Below are 23,503 nucleotides of genomic sequence, written 5' to 3'. Positions count from 1 at the left end.
ACACACGCGCACACACACACACACACTTTCCAAAGTATTCGGCCGTCTGGCTTCACACGCATATGAACTTGAGTGACATCCCGTTCTTAATGCATAGGGTTTAATATGATGTCGGCCCACCCTTTGCAGCTATAACAGCTTCAGCTCTTCTGCAAAGGCTTTCCACAAGGGTTAGGAGTGTTTATGAGAATTTCTGACCGTTCTTCCAGAAGCGCATTCATGAGGTCAGACACTGATGTTGGACGAGAAGGCCTGGCTCACAGTCTCCGCTCTAATTCATCCCAAAGGTGTTCTGTCGGGTTGAGGTCAGGACTCCACCAAACTTTACACTCGGCACAATGCAGTCAGACAAGTACCGTCTCCTGGCAACCGCCAAACCCAGACTCGTCCATCGGATTTCCAGACGGAGAAGCGTGATTGGTCACTCCAGAGAACTCGTCTCCACTGCTCTAGAGTCCAGTGGCGGCGCTTTACACCACTGCATTCCACGCTTTGCACTGCGCTTGATGATGTAAGGCTTGGATGCAGCTGCTCGGCCATGGAAACCCATTCCATGAAGCTCTCTACGCTGTTCTTGAGCTGATCTGAAGGCCACATGAAGTTTGGAGGTCTGTAGTGATTGACTCTGCAGAAAGTTGGTGACCTCTGAGCACTATGCTTTGTGCACTGGTGGGCAGTCATGTTGGAACAGGAAGGGGCCGTTCCCAAACTGTTCCCACAAAGTTGGGAGGGTGAAATTGTGAAATTGACCCATTCTTTCACTAATGTCTGTAGAAGCAGTCTGCAGGCCTAGGGGCTCGGCTTTATACACCTGTGGCCATGGAAGTGACTGGAACACCTGAATTCAATGATTTGGTTGAGTGACTGAATAAACACACACACACACACACACTAAAAAACTTTATGAAACACATTCCATATGGGTTGCAGCTCAATGTCAATAATAAAAATAAAAATGTATATTTAAAAAATAAACATTTTCTGTATGTGACTGCCTAATAAACACTGAACAGGGTGTTTACTAAGATGTGTGTTTGGCCCGTTTGCCTCAGACGACTCTGCCGCCGCCGTGTCTCATGTCGAGATGATGAGGGATGGAGTATGACATCTAATAGGATTCTCAGAAAATGAAATCTGACATCGTGTCTGTTAGGATACGATAATAAAATCTGATTTAATCCAGTCAGACTGGTACTACACATATTTCAGCTGCAGCACATTTATCGCTGCAGGACTCATAAACTGCTGAAGATCAAAGAACAAATATGTGAAATGAGACAATTGGCTTCATGTTAGGATTGAGATACAACATTAAACCAAGTGTTCTTATTATAGATGAATATCATTAGAATATCATTACTGCACTGCGGACGTTCTTCAAATCAAAGCTCCGGCGTTTGTTGAACATACAGGTTAATTGCACAATCGCATTTAATTACATAATCAAATTATAAAGGAAAGCAATACAAACAGATTCAGTTGATGAAACTCAATGTTTATTCCTATCACTCGGCGTAATTAATGCCTTTCATTAAGCAATTCCCAGGTGGCTGCTCAGGTGTTTTTTGTAGTATCCCAGGTGGTTGCTAGGGTGTTACTAAGAGCTTGCTAGGGCACTACTGGGAGGTTGCTATGGTATCTGTGGTGGTTGCTAGAGTGTTGCTAAATGGCTGTTTAAAGTGTTAGTTGTTAGTTGTGATGTCACAAAAACCAATACAATTACATATATCCACCCATTCAGTCTACAGCAATTTAGCCCCGCCCATTGAGCCTACAGCAGTTTAGCCCCGCCCATTCAGCATACAGCAGTTTAGCCCCGCCCGTTAAGCTTACAGCAGTTTGGCTCTGCCCATTCAGCCTACAGCCGTTTAGCCCCGCCCATCCAGCCTACAGCAGTTTAGCCCCGCCCATTCAGCCTACAGCAGTTTAGCCCCACCCATTCAGCCTACAGCAGTTTAGCCCCGCCCATTCCCAGTGAAGTTATAAGAGGTGTTTCAGCTTGGACTGCTTTTAGAATGAGACACAATACAGGACTTAAAATTACAGTAATAAAAACAGCCTGTTTAACACTAAAGGCCTAAAGTGAGGTTTCATTTTTATCATTTTATTATTTTTTGCATTCAAATCTTCAGCGTCCATCACCGCTTTCAAATCATTTCCTATTATTTCTGACAAAGTCGAAGCCTTGAGAGTTAAAGCTTCTTTCTAAAAGCCCATCTGAGCCGGTCAGTGAAGTGTGATTCAGTGCAAATGAATCATATGGATTTTCTTTTCTTTACCCAGTGATTTATTTTCTCCTTGAATGAGGAATTTAATAAATGGGTAGAAAATTGCAGCAACAAATCAAGCTCCTGTAACCGTCTCTAGAGCTACCCTCATTACGCTCATTCTATTTCCTCAGGAACCATTAAAAGAACACGCGGCCTTAGTTTCAGATGAGAGAACACGGAACCTGCTCTCTGAAGGTGCCACAGAGAAGAGCCTAAAGAAGTGGTTCTCAGACTGGACCACTACTCTCAGGAACCTTTCAGTGCAGGTGTCTTTACTCAGAAGATAAAAACACTTATGCTTCGGTTTGGAGTCTATTAGGGGAAAACGGGAAAAGACCCCCGGAGGAACATCTAAGGTGTTAGAAAGGCGGCGTCCTGTCAGATCAGTGTTACGGGCAGGCAGGGAGGCGCACCCACATGCAGAGAGGAGACCCCCTGAGAAAGGGTCTTAAGTGATGAACTGAGCTGATGGAGTGTGAACGTGATGCACGTTGGAGTCGAGGTGGAGACGCTGAAAGCAGCTCAAAGACTGAGATAGAAGAAAAGAAATAAAAGCTAATCAGAAAACAAAAACCTTCCTCTGTGACTCTGAGAGGACGGTCAGCTTTACGTTTCACTTGCTTGATCTCTGAGGAACAAACACTTTTGGCTTGGAGTCATTTCTTGTTTAATTCTTGGCTTTTAAGTAGTTTTGGGGCAACGTCTCTTTCGTTTTTCCAGCTCTCCTTTCTTTTCCTTTCCTTTCCTTTAAATGCCCAGCTGGGCTGTGCACCGTACCGGTCACCTTCTACTAAGGTGAGACAAAGGGCTGCCGTTTGCCACGGCCTTAAGTAGAGGAGACCACAGGTGTGCCAATTTGGGCCTAATCAGCCTGAGGGCTTCTGGGAATTGGAGTTCCCTGAACTTATGGCCCCTCACCGGCATCGCCCTCTGGTGGCACAGGCCGGGCCATTACAATTCCGGTGTGACTCCGAAACTGTCCGGTGTGGGCGGGGCAAGAGGCGCAGCCCTGTGATTGGCCCGTGGGAATGATTACTGTGGCATCACCCAAGATTAGCACCGCCCAGTTTACACAGAGAGGAGGTCTGGTCAGTGGAACGTCGCTCAGAGGGTGAATTAGTACATGATTAACTTAATCAGACAGTAAAGAAAGATTTAGGTTCTCTGGAGCTTTAAGTTATTTTATCTATTGCTAATAAAGCTCGGTTTATATATTACACTACGAAAAGAGAGGTTCTACTGGCAAGACAACATTTTTGCAGTGAAATGTTGCTCCTAGGCAACAAACAATCTGTCCTAAATTTAAACAATTTGTCCTAAATTTAAACAATCTGTCCTAAATTTAAATGATCTGTCCTAAATTTAAATGATCTGTCCTAAATTTAAACAATCTGTCCTAAATTTAAACAATCTGTCCTAAATTTAAATGATCTGTCCTAAATTTAAACAATCTATCCTAAATTTAAACAATCTGTCCTAAATTTAAACAATTTGTCCTAAATTTAAATGATCTGTCCTAAATTTAAACAATCTATCCTAAATTTAAACGATCTGTCCTAAATGTAAACAATCTATCCTAAATTTAAACAATCTGTCCTAAATTTAAACGGTCTAATTTAAACGATCTGTCCTAAATTTAATCGATCTGTCCTAAATTTAAACGATCTATCTTAAATTTAAACGATCTGTCCTAAATTTAAACAATCTGTCCTAAATTTAAACGATCTCTCCTAAATTTAAACAATCTGTCCTAAATTTAAACAATCTGTCCTAAATTTAAACGATCTCTCCTAAATTTAAACAATCTGTCCTAAATTTAAACGATCTCTCCTAAATTTAAACAATCCTAAATTTAAACGGTCTGTCCTAAATTTAAACGATCTGTCCTGAATTTAAACAATCTGTCCTAAATTTAAACGGTCTGTTCTAAATTTAAACGATCTGTCCTAAATTTAAACGATCTCTCCTAAATTTAAACGATCTCTCCTAAATTTAAACGGTCTCTCCTAAATTTAAACAATCCTAAATTTAAACGGTCTGTCCTAAATTTAAACGATCTGTCCTGAATTTAAACAATCTGTCCTAAATTTAAACGGTCTCTCCTAAATTTAAACAATCCTAAATTTAAACGGTCTGTCCTAAATTTAAACGATCTGTCCTGAATTTAAACGATCTGTCCTAAATTTAAACGGTCTGTCCTAAATTTAAACAATCTGTCCTAAATTTAAACGGTCTGTTCTAAATATAAACGATCTGTCCTAAATTTAAACGATCTCTCCTAAATTTAAACGATCTGTCCTAAATGTAAACAATCTATCCTAAATTTAAACAATCTGTCCTAAATTTAAACGGTCTAATTTAAACGATCTGTCCTAAATTTAAACGGTCTGTCCTAAATTTAAACGATCTGTCCTAAATTTAAACGATCTCTCCTAAATTTAAACGGTCTGTCCTAAATTTAAACGATCTGTCCTAAATTTAAACAATCTGTCCTAAATTTAAACGGTCTGTCCTAATGTAATTATAATTTATTCAATACAGATTATAATGACACTCCAACAGATGACCAATTACATTCCTTTCATTTCTATTAAAATTCATGAATTGCCCTTTCCCTGTAATTCCGAGTGTGTCATTGCCATGAAAATGGATTTGTTAACCTGAGGCAACACCATGCGCTGAGGGGTTAAAGAGCCATCCATTAGAAGGTCCTTTAGGTCCATTAGAAGGTCCTTTAGGGGGCCTTTATTTTAACTGAAACCCTCATTACTGCTTCTTTTAAGCGAACACGCTTAACGATCCACTGTAACCGTGTCCCACCCACGCTCACAATTACCCCCCCACCTCACCTTCTCCCTTTTGAGCCCTTTCAGATCTTCAATAGGAAGCTTCTTACAGCAGCTCAGCGACGCCACATTCACGCGCTGGAATGCGCTTCAATTATCTTCCCATCTCCCTCACAGTCATTCTCCGAGGATGAACCTGCTCCTCATTCCGGAGCGTCTAATTTTCTGGATGGCGAGAGCTGTTGATCAGGGCTGTCTGTAGAGGCTTTAAAGTGGCGAGGGACAGGCTCAGCCTCAGCTCCCTCATCAGCCTGAGGACTCTTCATTTGCACAGACGGAGGGCTGATAAAGAAGAGCCCCCCTCGGTGAAGTCTGTCTAATTTGCAGTGAGCCTGCAGTGGAGGAGATCGGACTCAGATCAGCCTGATTGCAGAGCTCTGTGGAAGATACAAATAAATAAATGTTCAGAGGGCCAGGCAGAAGCACAAGAGCAGTGTGGGACCCTCAGCGCCGTCTGGACCGTTCATTTCTATTAAACAGCGCCATCGTGAGCGTTGCATGTAAACTCTGATAGTATTGGGCATCTACATCTTGTGGTCAGCCTCTTGGCCAGACTAGGCACAGTTGTGTGGTTCACTTTTGGCTGACATGTGGACCAAATCTGGTACGGATGTGGCCACATCCAGCAACCAGGAGCGGTCTGCCCAAGTGCCATCAATCCATTCGGCAAGTGGGCCAGTTGAAAACGAATGACTGGCACCAGAATAAGTTTGCTAGACCGAGTCTGAAATCTAGTCAGCAGAACTGATACGTGTTGTTATGTACCTGTAAAATGTTACGATTACTTAACTTATTTTAAGACTTTTATTTGTTTTTCGGGACTTTAGTGTCTTATTCCATTTTACTCATTGTCAGCTTTATTTCTTGAGTTAAAGGCGAATTCCACCAATTTTCCAAAATTCATCCATAACTCAGTGTGTGAGGTGTAATCAGAGGTTCAGATGGTTTGGTGTGAGATGGTTCAGACGTCTTTCCAGTGGTGGTGATGGGAACCAGGCGTCGCCATGACTACAACACAGATATAGACACTTTATTTACCATCCAGAACCACCAGAGAACCCACACGAGTCTTCTGAGCTTATATGGAATGTTGATGATGGAAAACAGTGGAAAATCTGGAATAATGAGTTTTCTTTGGGGACTATTTTGCCGCACAGCGCCCTGCATGTCTCCCTCCACCATGAATGGAGTTGAAGTTCTCTAAACTCTCATAAAACAGCATCTCAGTCATCAGGCAGTGAATTCAGAACCAGTTCATGTAGGAACTTTCTGTAGGAGCTTTTAGAGGGACGTCTGGTTCCCATCACCACCACTGTGAGCAGCTCTGACTCTGGAACAGAGAATTTCACACCAAACCGCTCAGAACGACCGTTTAACCCGGCAGAAACAATAAAGCGTGTGGAATTCCCCTTCAACTCAGCAGGACGTGTGGTTCCTCAACACACGATATTCCATAAATAAAAGGACCCAGTGTAGTTGTCATGACGATAGTGATAGTTGTTCCCCTCCGGCGGCGAGGTGCTTTCACACAGACTCGTTTCAGCTTTAATGAACATGCTAATTGAGCACTAATTTCTTACCCTGTGCATTTTAAGCTAATGGATACGCTGTCAGACAGAACTTACACCCACTTTAACACCACGCCGTTCAGCCGGTACAGTTACAGTGACTTTTCAGACTGAAACAAGCTGTAAATATTCACGAATAAATGCTCAATTTGAGGAGCTTGATAACAAATTCACTACAAACAATTAACGTGGGGGGCTTCACACAAGCTTCAGCCGTATACCGTAAAGCAAATTTCAGTTAAATTCCAGTTAATTAACACACACTGCGGACCCAAACAAGATCGCCCGGGGGTTTCTTCTGCTGAAACACACTGAAATCACTCATAGAATATTTGGGGAATTCTGTTTGGAACGTCATCGAATATCTTTGAACGTGTGTTTGCTCTTGTTTAACACATACAGTGGGAGGGAGGTGTTTACCCACTCTTGTTTTTTTTAGTTTATATATTTCCAGTGCAGATATACACTTCAGATATACACATTTAATGCCTTTTAACTCTGTACTTATAAATATGGACAAACCAGAAGAAAAGTTGAGCATCGAACTTCATCGCTTTACTCTCTGAGAGCTGCAGGCTCCAGCGATGGAAAGCAGCGCTGATGCTTAGTGTTGTTTTACTTCCCTCCTTTGGACTTTCTTCAGAGAACTCGGAGAGAGGAGAGTGGCCTCTCTGTGATGTCTTCGGGGTATCTCAAATGCTAGAGAACGCTCCCGAGCAAGTCGAACGAGTTAGGAAGGAGCTTTTGAGAGAAATCATAGTTTATAAATGCTAAAACATTTTAAAATAAAAGAATACAATAATTTCCTGAACAGCAGAAAACACTTCAACACCGCTGGTATATTTTTAACAGCTTTTAAGAGATGCTCTGTTCATCAACCAATCAGCTCTCAGTATCAGTAACTCTACCCAATCAGCTCTCAGTATCAGTAACTCTACCCAATCAGCTCTCAGTATCAGTAACGCTACCCAATCAGCTCTCAGTATCAGTAACTCTACCCAATCAGCTCTCAGTATCAGTAACGCTACCCAATCAGCTCTCAGTATCAGTAACGCTACCCAATCAGCTCTCAGTAGCAGTAACTCTACCCAATCAGCTCTCAGTAGCAATAACTCTACCCAGTCAGCTCTCAGTATCAGTAATGCTACCCAATCAGCTCTCAGTATCATTAACTCTACCCAATCAGCTCTCAGTATCAGTAACGCTACCCAATCAGCTCTCAGTATCAGTAACGCTACCCAATCAGCTCTCAGTATCAGTAACTCTACCCAATCAGCTCTCAGTATCAGTAATGCTACCCAATCAGCTCTCAGTATCAGTAACTCTACCCAATCAGCTCTCAGTATCAGTAACGCTACCCAATCAGCTCTCAGTATCAGTAACGCTACCCAATCAGCTCTCAGTATCAGTAACGCTACCCAATCAGCTCTCAGTATCAGTAACTCTACCCAATCAGCTCTCAGTATCAGTAACGCTACCCAATCAGCTCTCAGTATCAGTAACTCTACCCAATCAGCTCTCAGTATCAGTAACGCTACCCAATCAGCTCTCAGTATCAGTAACTCTACCCAATCAGCTCTCAGTATCAGTAATGCTACCCAATCAGCTCTCAGTATCAGTAACGCTACCCAATCAGCTCTCAGTATCAGTAACGCTACCCAATCAGCTCTCAGTATCAGTAACGCTACCCAATCAGCTCTCAGTATCAGTAACTCTACCCAATCAGCTCTCAGTATCAGTAACGCTACCCAATCAGCTCTCAGTATCAGTAATGGTACCCAATCAGCTCTCAGTATCAGTAACACTACCCAATCAGCTCTCAGTATCAGTAACACTGACCAATCAGCTCTCAGTATCAGTAACACTACCCAATCAGCTCTCAGTATCAGTAACTCTACCCAATCAGCTCTCAGTATCAGTAACGCTACCCAATCAGCTCTCAGTATCAGTAACTCTACCCAATCAGCTCTCAGTATCAGTAATGCTACCCAATCAGCTCTCAGTATCAGTAACTCTACCCAATCAGCTCTCAGTATCAGTAACTCTACCCAATCAGCTCTCAGTATCAGTAACGCTACCCAATCAGCTCTCAGTATCAGTAACGCTACCCAATCAGCTCTCAGTATCAGTAACGCTACCCAATCAGCTCTCAGTATCAGTAACTCTACCCAATCAGCTCTCAGTATCAGTAATGCTACCCAATCAGCTCTCAGTATCAGTAACTCTACCCAATCAGCTCTCAGTATCAGTAACGCTACCCAATCAGCTCTCAGTATCAGTAACGCTACCCAATCAGCTCTCAGTATCAGTAACTCTACCCAATCAGCTCTCAGTATCAGTAACGCTACCCAATCAGCTCTCAGTATCAGTAACTCTACCCAATCAGCTCTCAGTATCAGTAATGGTACCCAATCAGCTCTCAGTATCAGTAACTCTACCCAATCAGCTCTCAGTATCAGTAATGGTACCCAATCAGCTCTCAGTATCAGTAACGCTACCCAATCAGCTCTCAGTATCAGTAACTCTACCCAATCAGCTCTCAGTATCAGTAACGCTACCCAATCAGCTCTCAGTATCAGTAACTCTACCCAATCAGCTCTCAGTATCAGTAACGCTACCCAATCAGCTCTCAGTATCAGTAATGGTACCCAATCAGCTCTCAGTATCAGTAACTCTACCCAATCAGCTCTCAGTATCAGTAACTCTAACCAATCAGCTCTCAGTAGCAGTAACTCTACCCAATCAGCTCTCAGTATCAGTAACGCTACCCAATCAGCTCTCAGTATCAGTAATGGTACCCAATCAGCTCTCAGTATCAGTAACTCTACCCAATCAGCTCTCAGTATCAGTAACTCTACCCAATCAGCTCTCAGTATCAGTAACGCTACCCAATCAGCTCTCAGTATCAGTAACGCTACCCAATCAGCTCTCAGTATCAGTAACTCTATCCAATCAGCTCTCAGTATCAGTAACTCTACCCAATCAGCTCTCAGTATCAGTAACTCTACCCAATCAGCTCTCAGTATCAGTAACTCTACCCAATCAGCTCTCAGTATCTGGGCTCGGGCTAGCTCATTAGCATGCTAACTTTAGCAGATATCTCTGCAACACGACACACAGAAGCTTTTTCCTCTGGGGTCTGGCGGTCCATGCAGTGCATCGTGGGCGTTCAGGCCCAGTGGGTGTGTTTGGTATCACGCCTGGCTGGTGGCCCCTGAGTCAGAGGCCGGTGTATGTTCTGGCCCGGTAGCTGTGTTTGTGAGCTGTAGGTTCTGGCCCGGTAGCTGTGTTTGTGAGCTGTAGGTTCTGGCCCGGTAGCTGTGTTTTTGAGCTGGTCTGAATGTGAGACTTGAAGAAGCACAAAACCTGCAATTTCATGGTGAGTCGAGCGGCGCAGCTCAGAGTAACTCAACTGCTCCGTATTTTCTGGAGAAGAGGGAGATGAGAGGAGAATGGAGGAGAGTGAAGAGAACGGTGGAGAGAGAGAACAACAGTGGAGAGAGAGAGAGGAGGATGGTGGAGAGAGAGGAGGACAGAGGAGAGAGAGAGAGAGGAGGATGGTGGAGAGAGGGGAGGACGGTGGAGAGAGAGAGAGGAGGACAGTGGAGAGAGAGAGAGGAGGACGGTGGAGAGAGAGGAGGATGGTGGAGAGAGAGAGAGGAGGACAGTGGAGAGAGAGAGAGGAGAACGGTGGAGAGAGAGGAGGATGGTGGACAGAGAGAGGAGGACGGTGGACAGAGAGAGGAGGATGGTGGACAGAGAGGAGGACGGTGGAGAGAGAGAGAGGAGGATGGTGGACAGAGAGAGGAGAGAGAGAGATGGAGAGAGAGAGAGAGAGAGAGAGAGAGAGAGAGATGAGGATGGTGGAGAGAGAGAGAGAGAAAGAGAGAGAGAGAGAGAGATGGAAAGCAGAACCTAAATGGAAAATAAACTGTATTGTTGTTGCCTCTGTGACTGTGCACTCGTTCTTCAGGGAACTAAAAGTGGTTATTCTATAGCCTCACTCTGAAGAACCCTCTGGGCAACTTTATTATAATTAACAAACTGTATTATTTTTATTATTATTATTATTATTATTATTACAAAATCTCTTTTTCATGTTTAGAAAAGAGATGTGTGAGTGAAGAACCTTATAAATAACCATAACGTTACAAAGATTCTATACCAGTTTAAGCTTTGTTCCTAGTACATTTACATTATGTGGAGGTTCTCTGAACTCGTGTGAGTGTGAAGCTGATTAAAGTTTAAAGAGCCTCTACAAGAGCGCACACGTCAAAGTCTCTGTATCTTTGTGATGATCCAGCTCAGAATTCCAGTTCAAACCCTTCCTGAATCCGTAGAGCCGCCCTTTCCATTCCATCTCATCATGAGATCATACAACACTCACATCCAGAGTTATGAGCCTGTGAAGAGGGGCTGAGATACACGTCACCTGCCTCTCACCGTGTGGAGCTGCTGGATTCGTGTGTCCGTCTACATTCTGTGTGAAACTGACCGACAGACACTCAGGAGATCACTAAGGACTGACCGTCACGCCGGAAACCCTTCATTCTTCATTCAGTCCACATCGGATACTCGTGTGAAACGGCGTCAGAGAGTTTCCAGCTGCTGAAGCTGCTGCAGCGGGTTTGTAAAGTAGTGATGAAGATAACGGAGCGTTTAGATATGAAACAGATGAGGATCCTGTTCTATGAAGAACCTTCAGAGGAGAGTTTAAGAAGAAATGGACAGATCAAGAAGGAACGAGCTCAGAACAGCATTACAGAAAAAAATCTGCAGGACGTTGGTCAAATAAATTACATTCAGAAGTGTTTTGCATAATCGTGTCTTATGGATGTGGCTTAATCTTGTGGCCCTAATCCTCCAAAAACATGTTTCCCCAAAGCACTACACGGTATAATGAGATACGGTTCTACAGGTCATGTTCCAAGTCATAGCTATGCACTCCAATTAGGCTTTGCATCTCTGAAGAAGAACGTCCATCCAGGGAGAAAGAAAATATCTTCGATATTACTGCTCACCTCAACTGACCAGTGGCCACTTTTAGCACATTTACCTTTTCAGATCCTTCAGCACTGTATCACTTACTTTATTGCGCATTGATTTATCAGTCTACTCAGGCTTTAGCAGAGCTCAGTAACGCTGAGATTAATAACTGATCACATTGATTTATCAGTCTACTCAGACTTTAGCAGAGCTCAGTAACACTGAGATTAATAACTGATCACATTGATTTATCAGTCTACTCAGACTTTAGCAGAGCTCAGTAACACTGAGATTAATAACTGATCACATTGATTTATCAGTCTACTCAGGCTTTAGCAGAGCTCAGTAACGCTGAGATTAATAACTGATCACATTGATTTATCAGTCTACTCAGGCTTTAGCAGAGCTCAGTAACGCTGATATTAATAACTGATCACATTGATTTATCAGTCTACTCAGGCTTTAGCAGAGCTCAGTAACGCTGAGATTAATAACCGATCACATTGATTTATCAGTCTACTCAGGCTTTAGCAGAGCTCAGTAACGCTGAGATTAATAACCGATCACATTGATTTATCAGTCTACTCAGGCTTTAGCAGAGCTCAGTAACGCTGATATTAATAACTGATCACATTGATTTATCAGTCTACTCAGGCTTTAGCAGAGCTCAGTAACGCTGAGATTAATAACTGATCTCATTGATTTATCAGTCTACTCAGGCTTTATCAGAGCTCAGTAACGCTGAGATTAATAACTGATCTCATTGATTTATCAGTCTACTCAGGCTTTAGCAGAGCTCAGTAACGCTGAGATTAATAACTGATCACATTGATTTATCAGTCTACTCAGGCTTTAGCAGAGCTCAGTAACACTGAGATTAATAACCGATCACATTGATTTATCAGTCTACTCAGGCTCTAGCAGAGCTCAGTAACACTGAGATTAATAACCGATCACATTGATTTATCAGTCTACTCAGGCTTTATCAGAGCTCAGTAACACTGAGATTAATAACCGATCACATTGATTTATCAGTCTACTCAGGCTTTAGCAGAGATCAGTAACGCTGAGATTAATAACCGATCACATTGATTTATCAGTCTACTCAGGCTTTAGCAGAGCTCAGTAACACTGAGATTAATAACCGATCACATTGATTTATCAGTCTACTCAGGCTTTAGCAGAGCTCAGTAACGCTGAGATTAATAACCGATCACATTGATTTATCAGTCTACTCAGGCTTTAGCAGAGCTCAGTAACGCTGAGATTAATAACCGTCGACTACAGCAACCTGAGGACTGTCCTCTCCAAGTATCATCAGCATGTGAGTTTTCCGATGAGGGACAGAAACATATCCGGCCAAGTCTACAGCAACATGAATGGGGCCTACAGGGCCGTTTCTCCACCCGGCATACAGGCAACTCCTCAAGCAAGCGCTTCCAGTGAGTAAGACTATCAAAGTGTGGAATGGAGTAACTGATCTAGTGCTTCTGGACTGCTTTGACAGTACAGACTGGTATGCATTCAGAACTGCTGCTGTGCGAGTGGACGGTACTGTTGATCTAGAGGACTAAACCTCTGGGGTCACCAGCTACCTAATTTGAGAAGTGAACATTTTGAGTCACATATTTTAGCAGCAATGCAGTTTAACAAGAGAAGAAATAGACTCATATTGAGTTTGTGTGCATGGAAGTCCTCACCTCAACCTGTTAGAACACCTTTGGGATGAATTAGAGCGGAGACTGCGAGCCAGGCTTCTCGTCCAACATCAGTGTCTGACCTCAAAAATGTCCTAACTGGACTCCCAAACAAGGCAAACAGCTTCAGCTGATTCAGAATGCAGCTGCCAGAGTCTCACCCCCCCCCCCCCCCCCCACCTCTAGCTCTGTTTAAACACTATTAGTGTTTCTAGCCCTTCTTAGTGTTTGTTTAGAAACAAACTGTCTAACTTAAACTTAATAACCTCTCAGCTGCATCAAGCTCCTCTGTTAAAAATCTTGGTGTCGTGATGGACGCTGATCTGTCCATCAACGCACATATAACTAATCACTAGAACAGCCGTCCTGCATCTCCGCAATATTGCTAAATTAAGAAATTCATTATCTCTACAGGATGCAGAAAAGCTAGTTCATGCATTTATCACTTCAAGGCTAGATTATTGTAATGCCCTGCTGTCTGGATGTCACAGCAAAAGCCTTAACAAACTTCAGCTGGTCCAGAACGCTGCAGCCAGAGTCTCACAGGAACCAGAAAGTTTGACCAGGTCAGCCCAGTTTTATCAGCCCTGCACTGGTTACCAGTTAAATTTCACATTGATTATAAAATTCTATTACTGACCTATAAAGCTCTAAACAGACTCGCCCCTCAGTACCTGAGTGAGCTCCTCTCCCACTATGAACCATCACGCCTACTTAGATCACAAGGTGCTGCTCACTACTGGTACCTAGAACTAATAAAGCTCCATCAGGGGGTGGAGCTTCTCATACAGAGCCCCCCAGCTCTGGAATAACCTTCCTGTTAATGTTCGGGACTCAGACTCAGCCTCAGTCTTTAAGTCTAGGCTAAAAACTCACTTGTACAGTGGAGCCTTTGGTGATTAGTCTCCCTGTCAGATCTGGACCTGCTGGAGTCTCCACTGCTCTGTTATACTGTAATCTGTGGTCAGCCACTCTTTACAGAACTGACTCCGTGGTCAGTCACTCTTTACAGAACTGACTCTGTGGTCAGTCACTCTTTACAGAACTGACTCTGTGGTCAGTCACTCTTTACAGAACTGACTCTGTGGTCAGCCACTCTTTACAGAACTGACTGCGTCTTTCTCTGCCGAGCTGATCAGCTGCCCATCCTGTGCGTCTGATGCTGCTGCCTCTTCTGCCTTGATCAGGCGTCACTGCTCACCAGCCTTCTGGAATGGCTTGACCACCACTGAGCTTCTTGCTGTACAGCGCTGTGCAGTCTCAGATGCTCCTCACCCTCAGATGCTCCTCACCCTCAGATGCTCCTCACCCTCAGATCTTTTCTTTTCTCACTTCATACTAACAATGTTTGCTGTCCGTTGTCGACCGTAGGAGGATGGGTTCCCCTTCTGAGTCTTGGTTCCTCTCATGGTTTCTTCCTCTTTTAGGGAGTTTCTCCTTGCCACCGTCGCCGCTGGCGACGCTCATGGGGGCTCGGACCCCGATTTCCTTTTTTCTTTTCTCTCTGTAATACTGATGGTCCTGTAAAGCTGCTTTGTGACTAAATCTGTTGTAAAAAGCGCTACATAAATAAATGTTGCTCTGCTTTGCTTCTCCTCTAACATCATTTCATTTTTAATTAGATGTTTAATTTTTTTTATTCTTTCAATGTAAAATCTATTGTTTAATCATGTATAACTACATTTTTAATCCTACTCTACTTTGTTACTTGTTCATTTTTAATTAGAGTTTTCTTTGTATTTCATCATTTGGAAAGCACTTTAAATGGCACAGGGTATAAACGGTGCTCTATAAATATGAAATCGACTTGCCTCGCCTTACTTTCTGGGCTCTTTTTCTTAATATAAGCATTTCATACTTTTTCTAGTTTTTGTGAATGGCTTTTTACAGTGTGCTTCCAGAGCCCTCGTGAAGATATTGCCCTTTATGTGGTGTCAGTGCTAAATACCATCGGACCATAATCTCCTGAAGATTAACAAGGTCAACCCCATCCTGATGTTCCACCCAGCAGGGTGTGCAGTAGTGCAGACTCTCCATCTCCACTAATTTCCTACTCAGCAGGAACCTCCTCTCTCAGGTTGCTGCCCTGGCCGAGCCCAACTTCCCCCACCTTTAAAATGAAGGTTATCAAAAAGGGCTCCGCATGGTTCCAGTTCACAGAACCTCGAAGCTGCACTGTGAGCCTCCAACACAAAAAATAGCTGTGAGAATATCGACAATCAAGTGGCAAATATTCATGCCGATAGCTACAGTTTTAAAAATGACCCTATTCACCTGCAGTGTGTCACCTTAAATGATTTTCCTAGAGCTGTGCATCCAAACTAAGAACCCTTTAGGAACCTCCATTTTCAGGAGTGATGAATTCTGTTAACACACAAGAGAGAAGAGCTCCTACAGAGCTCTGTCGCTTCACACCCTCAGGCCTCCAATTCATTCTCCATCTCTATCACAGCTGTGGTCAAGGACAGGTCATTCACTCCTGATTACGAGTTCTCGTGTAGGAGAAGGAGGAGGTTCAGGTGAGAATTGTAAGCTGTGTGACTCATGAAGAGTAGATGATGTAGTTTGGTGCCGTGTGAATGGACTTGAATTACTTTATTATTTTATGTCATACACATCCCACCTTCAAATCATGCTGGAGCAGCATGAGAAATAAAACTAAAAACTGATTTGGGCGTCTCCAGTACAACTGCGAGATATTTTATATCTTATTAGTTTCACATTTTTCTCGTGAACGTACGCCCATTCTGAAACCGATGCCTTCAACACACTGTAGGAATGTGGTACGGTTTTTAAAAACATCTTAAACAGGTGATGTAATCACACCAGGCTGTAAAAGGAGCATCCAGTAAAGCCGAAACTTTTACAGGTGAGGATGGCTCAAAGCTCAACACTTTGCCTTGAAATGCAGCAGCAAATAATTCAACTGTTTGAGCCGTTACAAGCGACTGCATGGATTTTAGCTGTTTCTACCTTTACAGTGCAGAATAACATTAATGAATGTCAACAAACACCGTAAATCTCTGCACCCACAAAATTAAGGCTGCACTATGTACAGTGAATGTCATGTATCAACAATGTCCAGAAATACCGCCTACTTCTCTGGCTTAAGCTCATCTGAAATGGACGAATGCTCAGTGGAAACATGTACTGTGGTCTGACGAGCGAAGCTTTCAGATTGTTTATGGAAATAATGATATATATAATATAATATATTGTATTCTTGGGTCCAAAGATGAAAAGGACCATTCTATCTGTTACCAGTGTAAAGTTCTAAATCCAGCATCTTTAATGGTGTCCAGGGGCCGGAGGGGGTAAGAGTGGGTAACCTACTACTATGTGAAAGCTCCATTAACACTGAATACATTTTGTATGAAAAGATGCCGCCTTTTAGACCCTGTCTGTTTAAGGAACATCCAGGTTTATTATAACATGAACCGTAAAGAATCATTCTGCAGGTGTTACAGCAGCACAGCTGTTTAGACAGAGAATGCAGAATCTACACTGTTCATCAAATAAACAAACGCCACTCAGCTCCGCCCTCTAAAGACATCATTAACAACCATCAAATAAACAAACACCGCTAAGCTCCGCCCTCTAAAGACATCATTAACTACCATCAAATAAACAAACGTCGCTTAGCCCCGCCCTCTAAAGACATCATTAACGACCATCAAATAAACAAACGGCGCTCAGCTCCGCCCTCTAAAGACGTCATTAACGACCATCAAATAAACAAACGTCGCTCAGCTCCGCCCTCTAAAGACGTCATTAACGACCATCAAATAAACAAACGCCGCTCAGCTCCGCCCTCTAAAGACGTCATTAACGACCATCAAATAAACAAACGCCCCTCAGCTCCGCCCTCTAAAGACGTCATTAACAACCATCAAATAAACAAACGCCGCTCAGCTCCGCCCTCTAAAGACGTCATTAACAACCATCAAATAAACAAACACCGCTAAGCTCCGCCCTCTAAAGACATCATTAACTACCATCAAATAAACAAACGTCGCTTAGCTCCGCCCTCTAAAGGCGTCAATAACAACCATCAAATAAACAAACGCCGCTCAGCTCCGCCCTCTAAAGACGTCATTAACAACCATCAAATAAACAAACGGGGCTCAGCTCCGCCCTCTAAAGACGTCATTAACGACCATCAAATAAATAAACGGCGCTCGGCTCCGCCCTCTAAAGACATCATTAACAACCATCAGATAAACAAATGCCACTCAGCTCCACCCTCTACAGACGTCATTAACGACCATCAAATAAACAAACACCACTCAGCTCCGCCCTCTAAAGACGTCATTAACAACCATCAAATAAACAAACGCTGCTCAGCTCCGCCCTCTATAGACGTCATTAACAACCATCAAATAAACAAAGGCCGCTTAGCTCCGCCCTCTAAAGACGTCATTAACAACCATCAAATAAACAAACGCCGCTCAGCTCCACCCTCTAAAGACGTCATTAACAACCATCAAATAAACAAACGCCGCTCAGCTCCGCCCTCTAAAGACGTCATTAACAACCATCTAATAAACAAACGCCGCTCAGCTCCGCCCTCTAAAAGGCGTCATAATCAACCATCTAATAAACAAACGCCGCTCAGCTCCGCCCTCTAAAGATGTCATTAACGACCATCAAATAAACAAACGCCGCTCGGCTCCGCCCTCTAAAGACGTCATTAACGACCATCAAATAAACAAACGTCGCTCAGCTCCGCCCTCTAAAGACATCATTAACAACCATCAAATAAACAAACGCCGCTCAGCTCCGCCCTCTAAAGACATCATTAACAACCATCAAATAAACAAACGCCGCTCAGCTCCGCCCTCTAAAGACGTCATTAACGACCATCAAATAAACAAACGCCGCTCAGCTCCGCCCTCTAAAGACGTCATTAACGACCATCAAATAAACAAACGCCGCTCGGCTCCGCCCTCTAAAGACATCATTAACAACCATGAAATAAACAAACGCCGCTCAGCTCCGCCCTCTATAGACGTCATTAACAACCATCAAATAAACAAACGCCGCTCAGCTCCGCCCTCTAAAGACTTCATTAACGACCATCAAATAAACAAACGCCTCTCAGCTCCGCCCTCTAAAGACGTCATTAACGACCATCAAATAAACAAACGCCGCTCAGCTCCGCCCTCTAAAGACATCATTAACAACCATCAAGTAAACAAACGCCGCTCAGCTCTGCCCTCTAAAGACGTCATTAACGACCATCAAATAAACAAACGCCGCTCAGCTCCGCCCTCTAAAGACGTCATTAACGACCATCAAATAAACAAACGCCGCTCAGCCCCGCCCTCTAAAGACGTCATTAACAGTTTTTTTTCTTGCCTGTTTTAAAGTCTTTTCCCGTTTTGTCTGCAATATTAATCTGATATGCAGAATTATTCATGCGAAAGGCTTTAATTGTGATTAATATGATGATTAAGCAGAAATGTGGATGTGCTGTTAAAACTGTTGCTGCATAAATAATAAATTCATTAATAATTAGCCGGTAATAAGCATCATATTAAACATGTTTATCTTGGTTTTAATCACTTTTCCATAACTGACAACTGTTTACATTCGCCTGCAAAAGTTTGGGCACCCCGGTTAAAGTCTATGGCTCTATGCTGAACAACGAACACTTGAAAGGTTCTCTGCATGGTGAAAAGGTTCTTCAGACTGATGGAGAATGTGATGTACATGGTTCTAAACAGCACCACAAAGGGCTTTGCTATGGTTCTGATGTCAAGGATGTAAAAACAGCAGAACCCTGTTTGGTGTTACACAAAACCATTTTTCAAAAAGGCTCAATCTCAAGAACCACTTCACCATGCAGAGAACCCTTTAAGCAGGCAAATGGCTCTTTGAGTGTGCATGGTTCTACCTAGAACCGCTGTGTTTACTAAACCCTTCACAGTTACTGTTTATTTACTGAATTCTTCATAAACCCTGCGGCTTTGTGGCACATTTCATATTTTCTCTTGTTTTGTCCAACAAGAGCCGTCAGTTCACTTCCAGTCACCTCATTAGACGGGGGTGTTCAGACTGACCGTTTAAGGGGAACTCCACCCAATTCCCTAAATACGTAGGCTCTTTCCAGTGGTGGTGATGGGAACCAGGCGTCTCCATGACGACAACACAGATATAGACACTTTATTTACCATCCAGAACCACCAGAGAACCTACACGAGTCTTCTGAGCTTATATGGAATGTCGATGATGGAAAACAGTGGAAAATCTGGAATAATGAGTTTTCTTTGGGGACTATTTTGCCGCACAGCGCCCTGCATGTCTCCCTCCACCATGAATGGAGTTGAAGTTCTCTAAACTCTCATAAAACAGCGTCTCAGTCATCAGGCAGTGAATTCAGAACCAGTTCATGTAGGAACTTTCTGTAGGAGCTTTTAGAGTCTGGTTCCTATCACCACCACTGTGAGCGGCTCTGACTCTGTAAGTTTATCTAGAACCGAGCGTTTCACACCAAACCGCTCAGAACCGCTCTGATTACATTTCAACCAGTTAATCACACAGAAATGTTGAAGGATCTCAACCTAAATTCTTTAGAAAGAATAGTTCTTAAGGGTTCTTCAGTAAGGGGATCGCTCTGTAGAGCCATTTCATGTTTAAATGAATGGTGAAATGGTTCTTCAGATTGATAGAAAATGTGTCGTAAATGGTTCTACTGAGCACTCAAGACATTCACATTGTAACAGCAGAAGAACCCTGTGTGGTGCAACATCTCCATCAGTCTGAAGAACCATTTCAACATGCAGACATTTCAGGACAGAACCCGTGGTTCTAGACACATCCGTTGCCTTTACTAAAGAACCTTTGACGAACCATCTCTTCTAGGAGCGCAGCCTGCGAGCAGGTGGAGCGCGCGTACCTGACCACCCCGTACATCACGAGGATGTTGCCGAGGAGTCCCACCACGCAGATGACGGAGTAGAGCGCGGTGATGGAGATGGCGATGACGATCCCCGCGGGGCTCCGCACCGGGTTCTGCTCGGTGTAGTTGCGCGCGTCCGGCACGAAGCCCATCACGTCGTCCGGGAAGGTGACGTTGAACGGGATCACGGAGTACAGGTCGGCCAGCTCGGCCGCTCCGGGCGCGGCGGACGGCTCCATGCTCGCTGCTCGCGCGCTGCGCTGATCGGAAAGTTAACAGGGCACGTTCCGAGCCCGCGCGCTCTCAGCCGCGCAGCGCCCAATCCACCGGTTACAAACTCCACACGCGGCGCGCACGAGCCTCCCAGCAGCCGAGCGGACGGTCTGAGCGTCTACTGCGCGCGCGCTCCTCGCTATCCCCGAGAAGGTCTGGTCACCCGCCTTCGCCCCACCCCTCTCACCCCCGCCCCCCTCACTGCCCCGCTCTTCTTTGGAGGGAAAAACGACGTCAGAGCTGGGCGGCTCGGAACCTGCGCGCGCACACGGTTCTGCTGTAGAACTCAGTTCGTCCAAAACGGACCTGTAAAAACGACTGATTACGCACAAATGATCACCTACTAGCTTCACATTTCAACACTAGACTCATCTATAATCCATAATCTATAATCCATAATCTATAATCCATAATCTATAATCAGGTGAAATGCTGAGTCCGTGTTTTGACGCTGCTGTCCTTCCACTGAAGCCCGTTTCACTTGGAAAACATACCCAGCACTGCAGTAACACTGACGTGGTGCTGGTGTGTTAGTGTGTGCTGTGCTGGTGCGAGTGGATCAGACACAGCAGTGCTGCTGGAGTTTTTAAACACTGTGTCCACTCACTGTCCACTCTATTAGACACTCCTACCTTGTAGGGTCCACCTTGTGAAGTCAGAGACGACAGCTCATCTGCTGCTGCGCAGTTTGTGTTGGTCATCCTCTAGTCCTTCATCGGTGGTCACAGGACGCTGCCCACAGGACGCTGCTGGCTGGATATTTTTGGTTGGTGGACTATTCTCAGCCCAGCAGTGACACAGGTGTTTAAAACTCCGGGTGCGCTGCTGAGTCTGGTCAGAATGTTATGCCTGATCGGTGAATGTTGTGATAATCACCGCTTAATATCTAGAATTAATGATTATTCCTCAATATAATCAGTGACCGTGTAATACTGACTCGCTGTTTCACTGCAGCGCTCACTGCTATTGAAGCTGACACGTGTGTCATTCTATCCCCTTGGCTGGGGAGTGATCCACACTGGCCGGCAGATGAACATCAGCTGCATGGTGTCCTCTCCACTGGGCGCCGGGGAGAAGAGATTGAAACGCTCTCAACACGGGTGCTGAGCCTAATCCACTCACACCACTGCTGCACTCAGAGAGGGGCATCGCCCCATCATACCCACTCAGGGGTGGTCCTGGTCCTTTCATAGATGGGGTTGTTAAGTGACCCTTATTAGTCCCCCAGTGGGGAAATTTCACCGCTGCATTTGACCCATCTGTGCAGTGAAACACCACAAACACACGCACACACACACACACACACACACACACACACACACACACACACTTGCCCGGAGCAGTGGGCAGCCCTGTCCACGGTGCCCGGGGAGCAGTTGGGGGTCAGGTGTCTTGCTCAAGGACACCTCAGTCACGTACTGTTGGCTCTGGGGATCGAACCAGCGACCTTCCGGTCACAGGGCCGGTTCCTTTGACATATCAAGCCATCAGTAGGAAATGACTGGCCTTACAGACAGACCAATCGCGGACCGCAGAGCTTTCCAACATTCTGAAGCACTGACCAAAACGACTGTAAAGATGAGTCTAAAGATGATCTTACACCATCTAGGGTTACCTCATATAACGGTAGTGGATGGAAACACAGCGTCATTCCCAGTTTGTTCTAACATTTGGGAAATGGTTGAATGAAAAACAGCCACTGACTGCAAGTGTACCTGTACGGTGGTGTTTCCGATAAAATGGCCAGTGAGCATAGGTGGAGGGAGGGGTGGAGGGGGGTTCGGTGTCCGACTGCTTTCGCCTGTGAGACGCCCGGGAGCTGCTCTGGAAGTTAATCTGAAAATGTGATTTAACAGAAAAACTGAAATTCAGTTTCAGATATTTTCATCTCTCACAAACCTTCAGATTGGATTTCAGTTCAGACTCCAGCCTCATGTGGCGTCAAGGATCAAAATAACATGAAATAAAATTAGTTTCTAACAGCTTGAGTCTGACGCCATGACCGAGGTATTCTGACCATTTAAAAACCTTCTTTGAGAATTTGAGATTTTTGAGAATTTGAGATTTTTGAGAATTTGAGATTTTTGAGAATTTGAGATTTTTGGGAATTTGAGATTTTTGGGAATTTGAACTGAAATGTTCTTTGAAAACTGAAATTTGAAACTGAGAATCTTGAAGAATTTGCCTACTTTCCACACCTCACTTGACTCCATCAGTATTATTGCAGGCCACGTTGTCACTGTCCAGAAAAAACCCAAACAGCTTCATTTCTGTTGATCTGGATTTTCACATCGTGTGAATGTTTGAACCCAAATGCTTCAGAATGGCCTGGAATAAAAGCTCCTTACATGAACTTGCGCTGAAAGCGCGTCTGTGTCCTCTGCTGTAACGTGACCGTTTTGGAGATCCTTGTGTTTCTTTGGTCAGCGGTGGTCATCATGCTCGTCATGTCTCTGCTCCCGGTTTATTGTGTGACATATAGGAATGAATGTCTCTCCAGTGAAGCAGCTGAATGGATCTGCTCTGCTTCGCTGCACTGCAGCGTCTCCTGAGGCGGCTTCAGCTTCATTAAACGCCGGCGTTCAGGAGCGGAATTCTCCTGCTGACGAGGCTACAGACAGGAGAATTCACCTGCAGGGGCAAAACGCAGGAAAGGTCATTTGGGGTCAAAGCTTCTGCAGGCTGTCCAGGTGAAACGAACAGGAGCAGAGACTAAAGAAATCACTGGACGACAAAGCGGCCCACGCTGTACAGTCCACTCACTACCCGCTGGGCCAGACAAGCATTAAAACCATTTCAGAGCATTTTTCTCAGCTTCACTTGGTGAACAATCACAGCTTTAGACCTCATAGATCCCCGAATCAAATAAACCCATATAATAAAAAGCTCCGCTCTGCTTCTCTCTGTTAAACTTGTTCTAAATTCCCCCGAAATCCAGTGTGTGAGGTGTAATCAGAGGTTC

The 23,503-nt window shown here is 44.2% G+C and overlaps 1 protein-coding gene across 1 annotated transcript in view; it reads right to left on the bottom strand.

Moving 5' to 3' along the window:
- oprd1a (opioid receptor, delta 1a) overlaps positions 1-20,652 on the bottom strand; it is a 38,994-nt gene extending 18,342 nt beyond the window's left edge. The window contains exon 1 of the mRNA XM_017682756.2: positions 20,266-20,652. Coding sequence (XP_017538245.1) covers positions 20,266-20,507 — 242 coding nt within the window. The 5' untranslated portion in view covers positions 20,508-20,652. The remainder of the gene's footprint in view (positions 1-20,265) is intronic.
- Between the last annotated feature and the right edge of the window lie 2,851 nt (positions 20,653-23,503).

The sequence above is a fragment of the Pygocentrus nattereri genome, chromosome 1, assembly GCF_015220715.1.
Source record: "Pygocentrus nattereri isolate fPygNat1 chromosome 1, fPygNat1.pri, whole genome shotgun sequence".
Lineage (NCBI taxonomy): Eukaryota > Metazoa > Chordata > Actinopteri > Characiformes > Serrasalmidae > Pygocentrus > Pygocentrus nattereri.
This window is presented reverse-complemented; position numbering and strand designations above follow the sequence as displayed.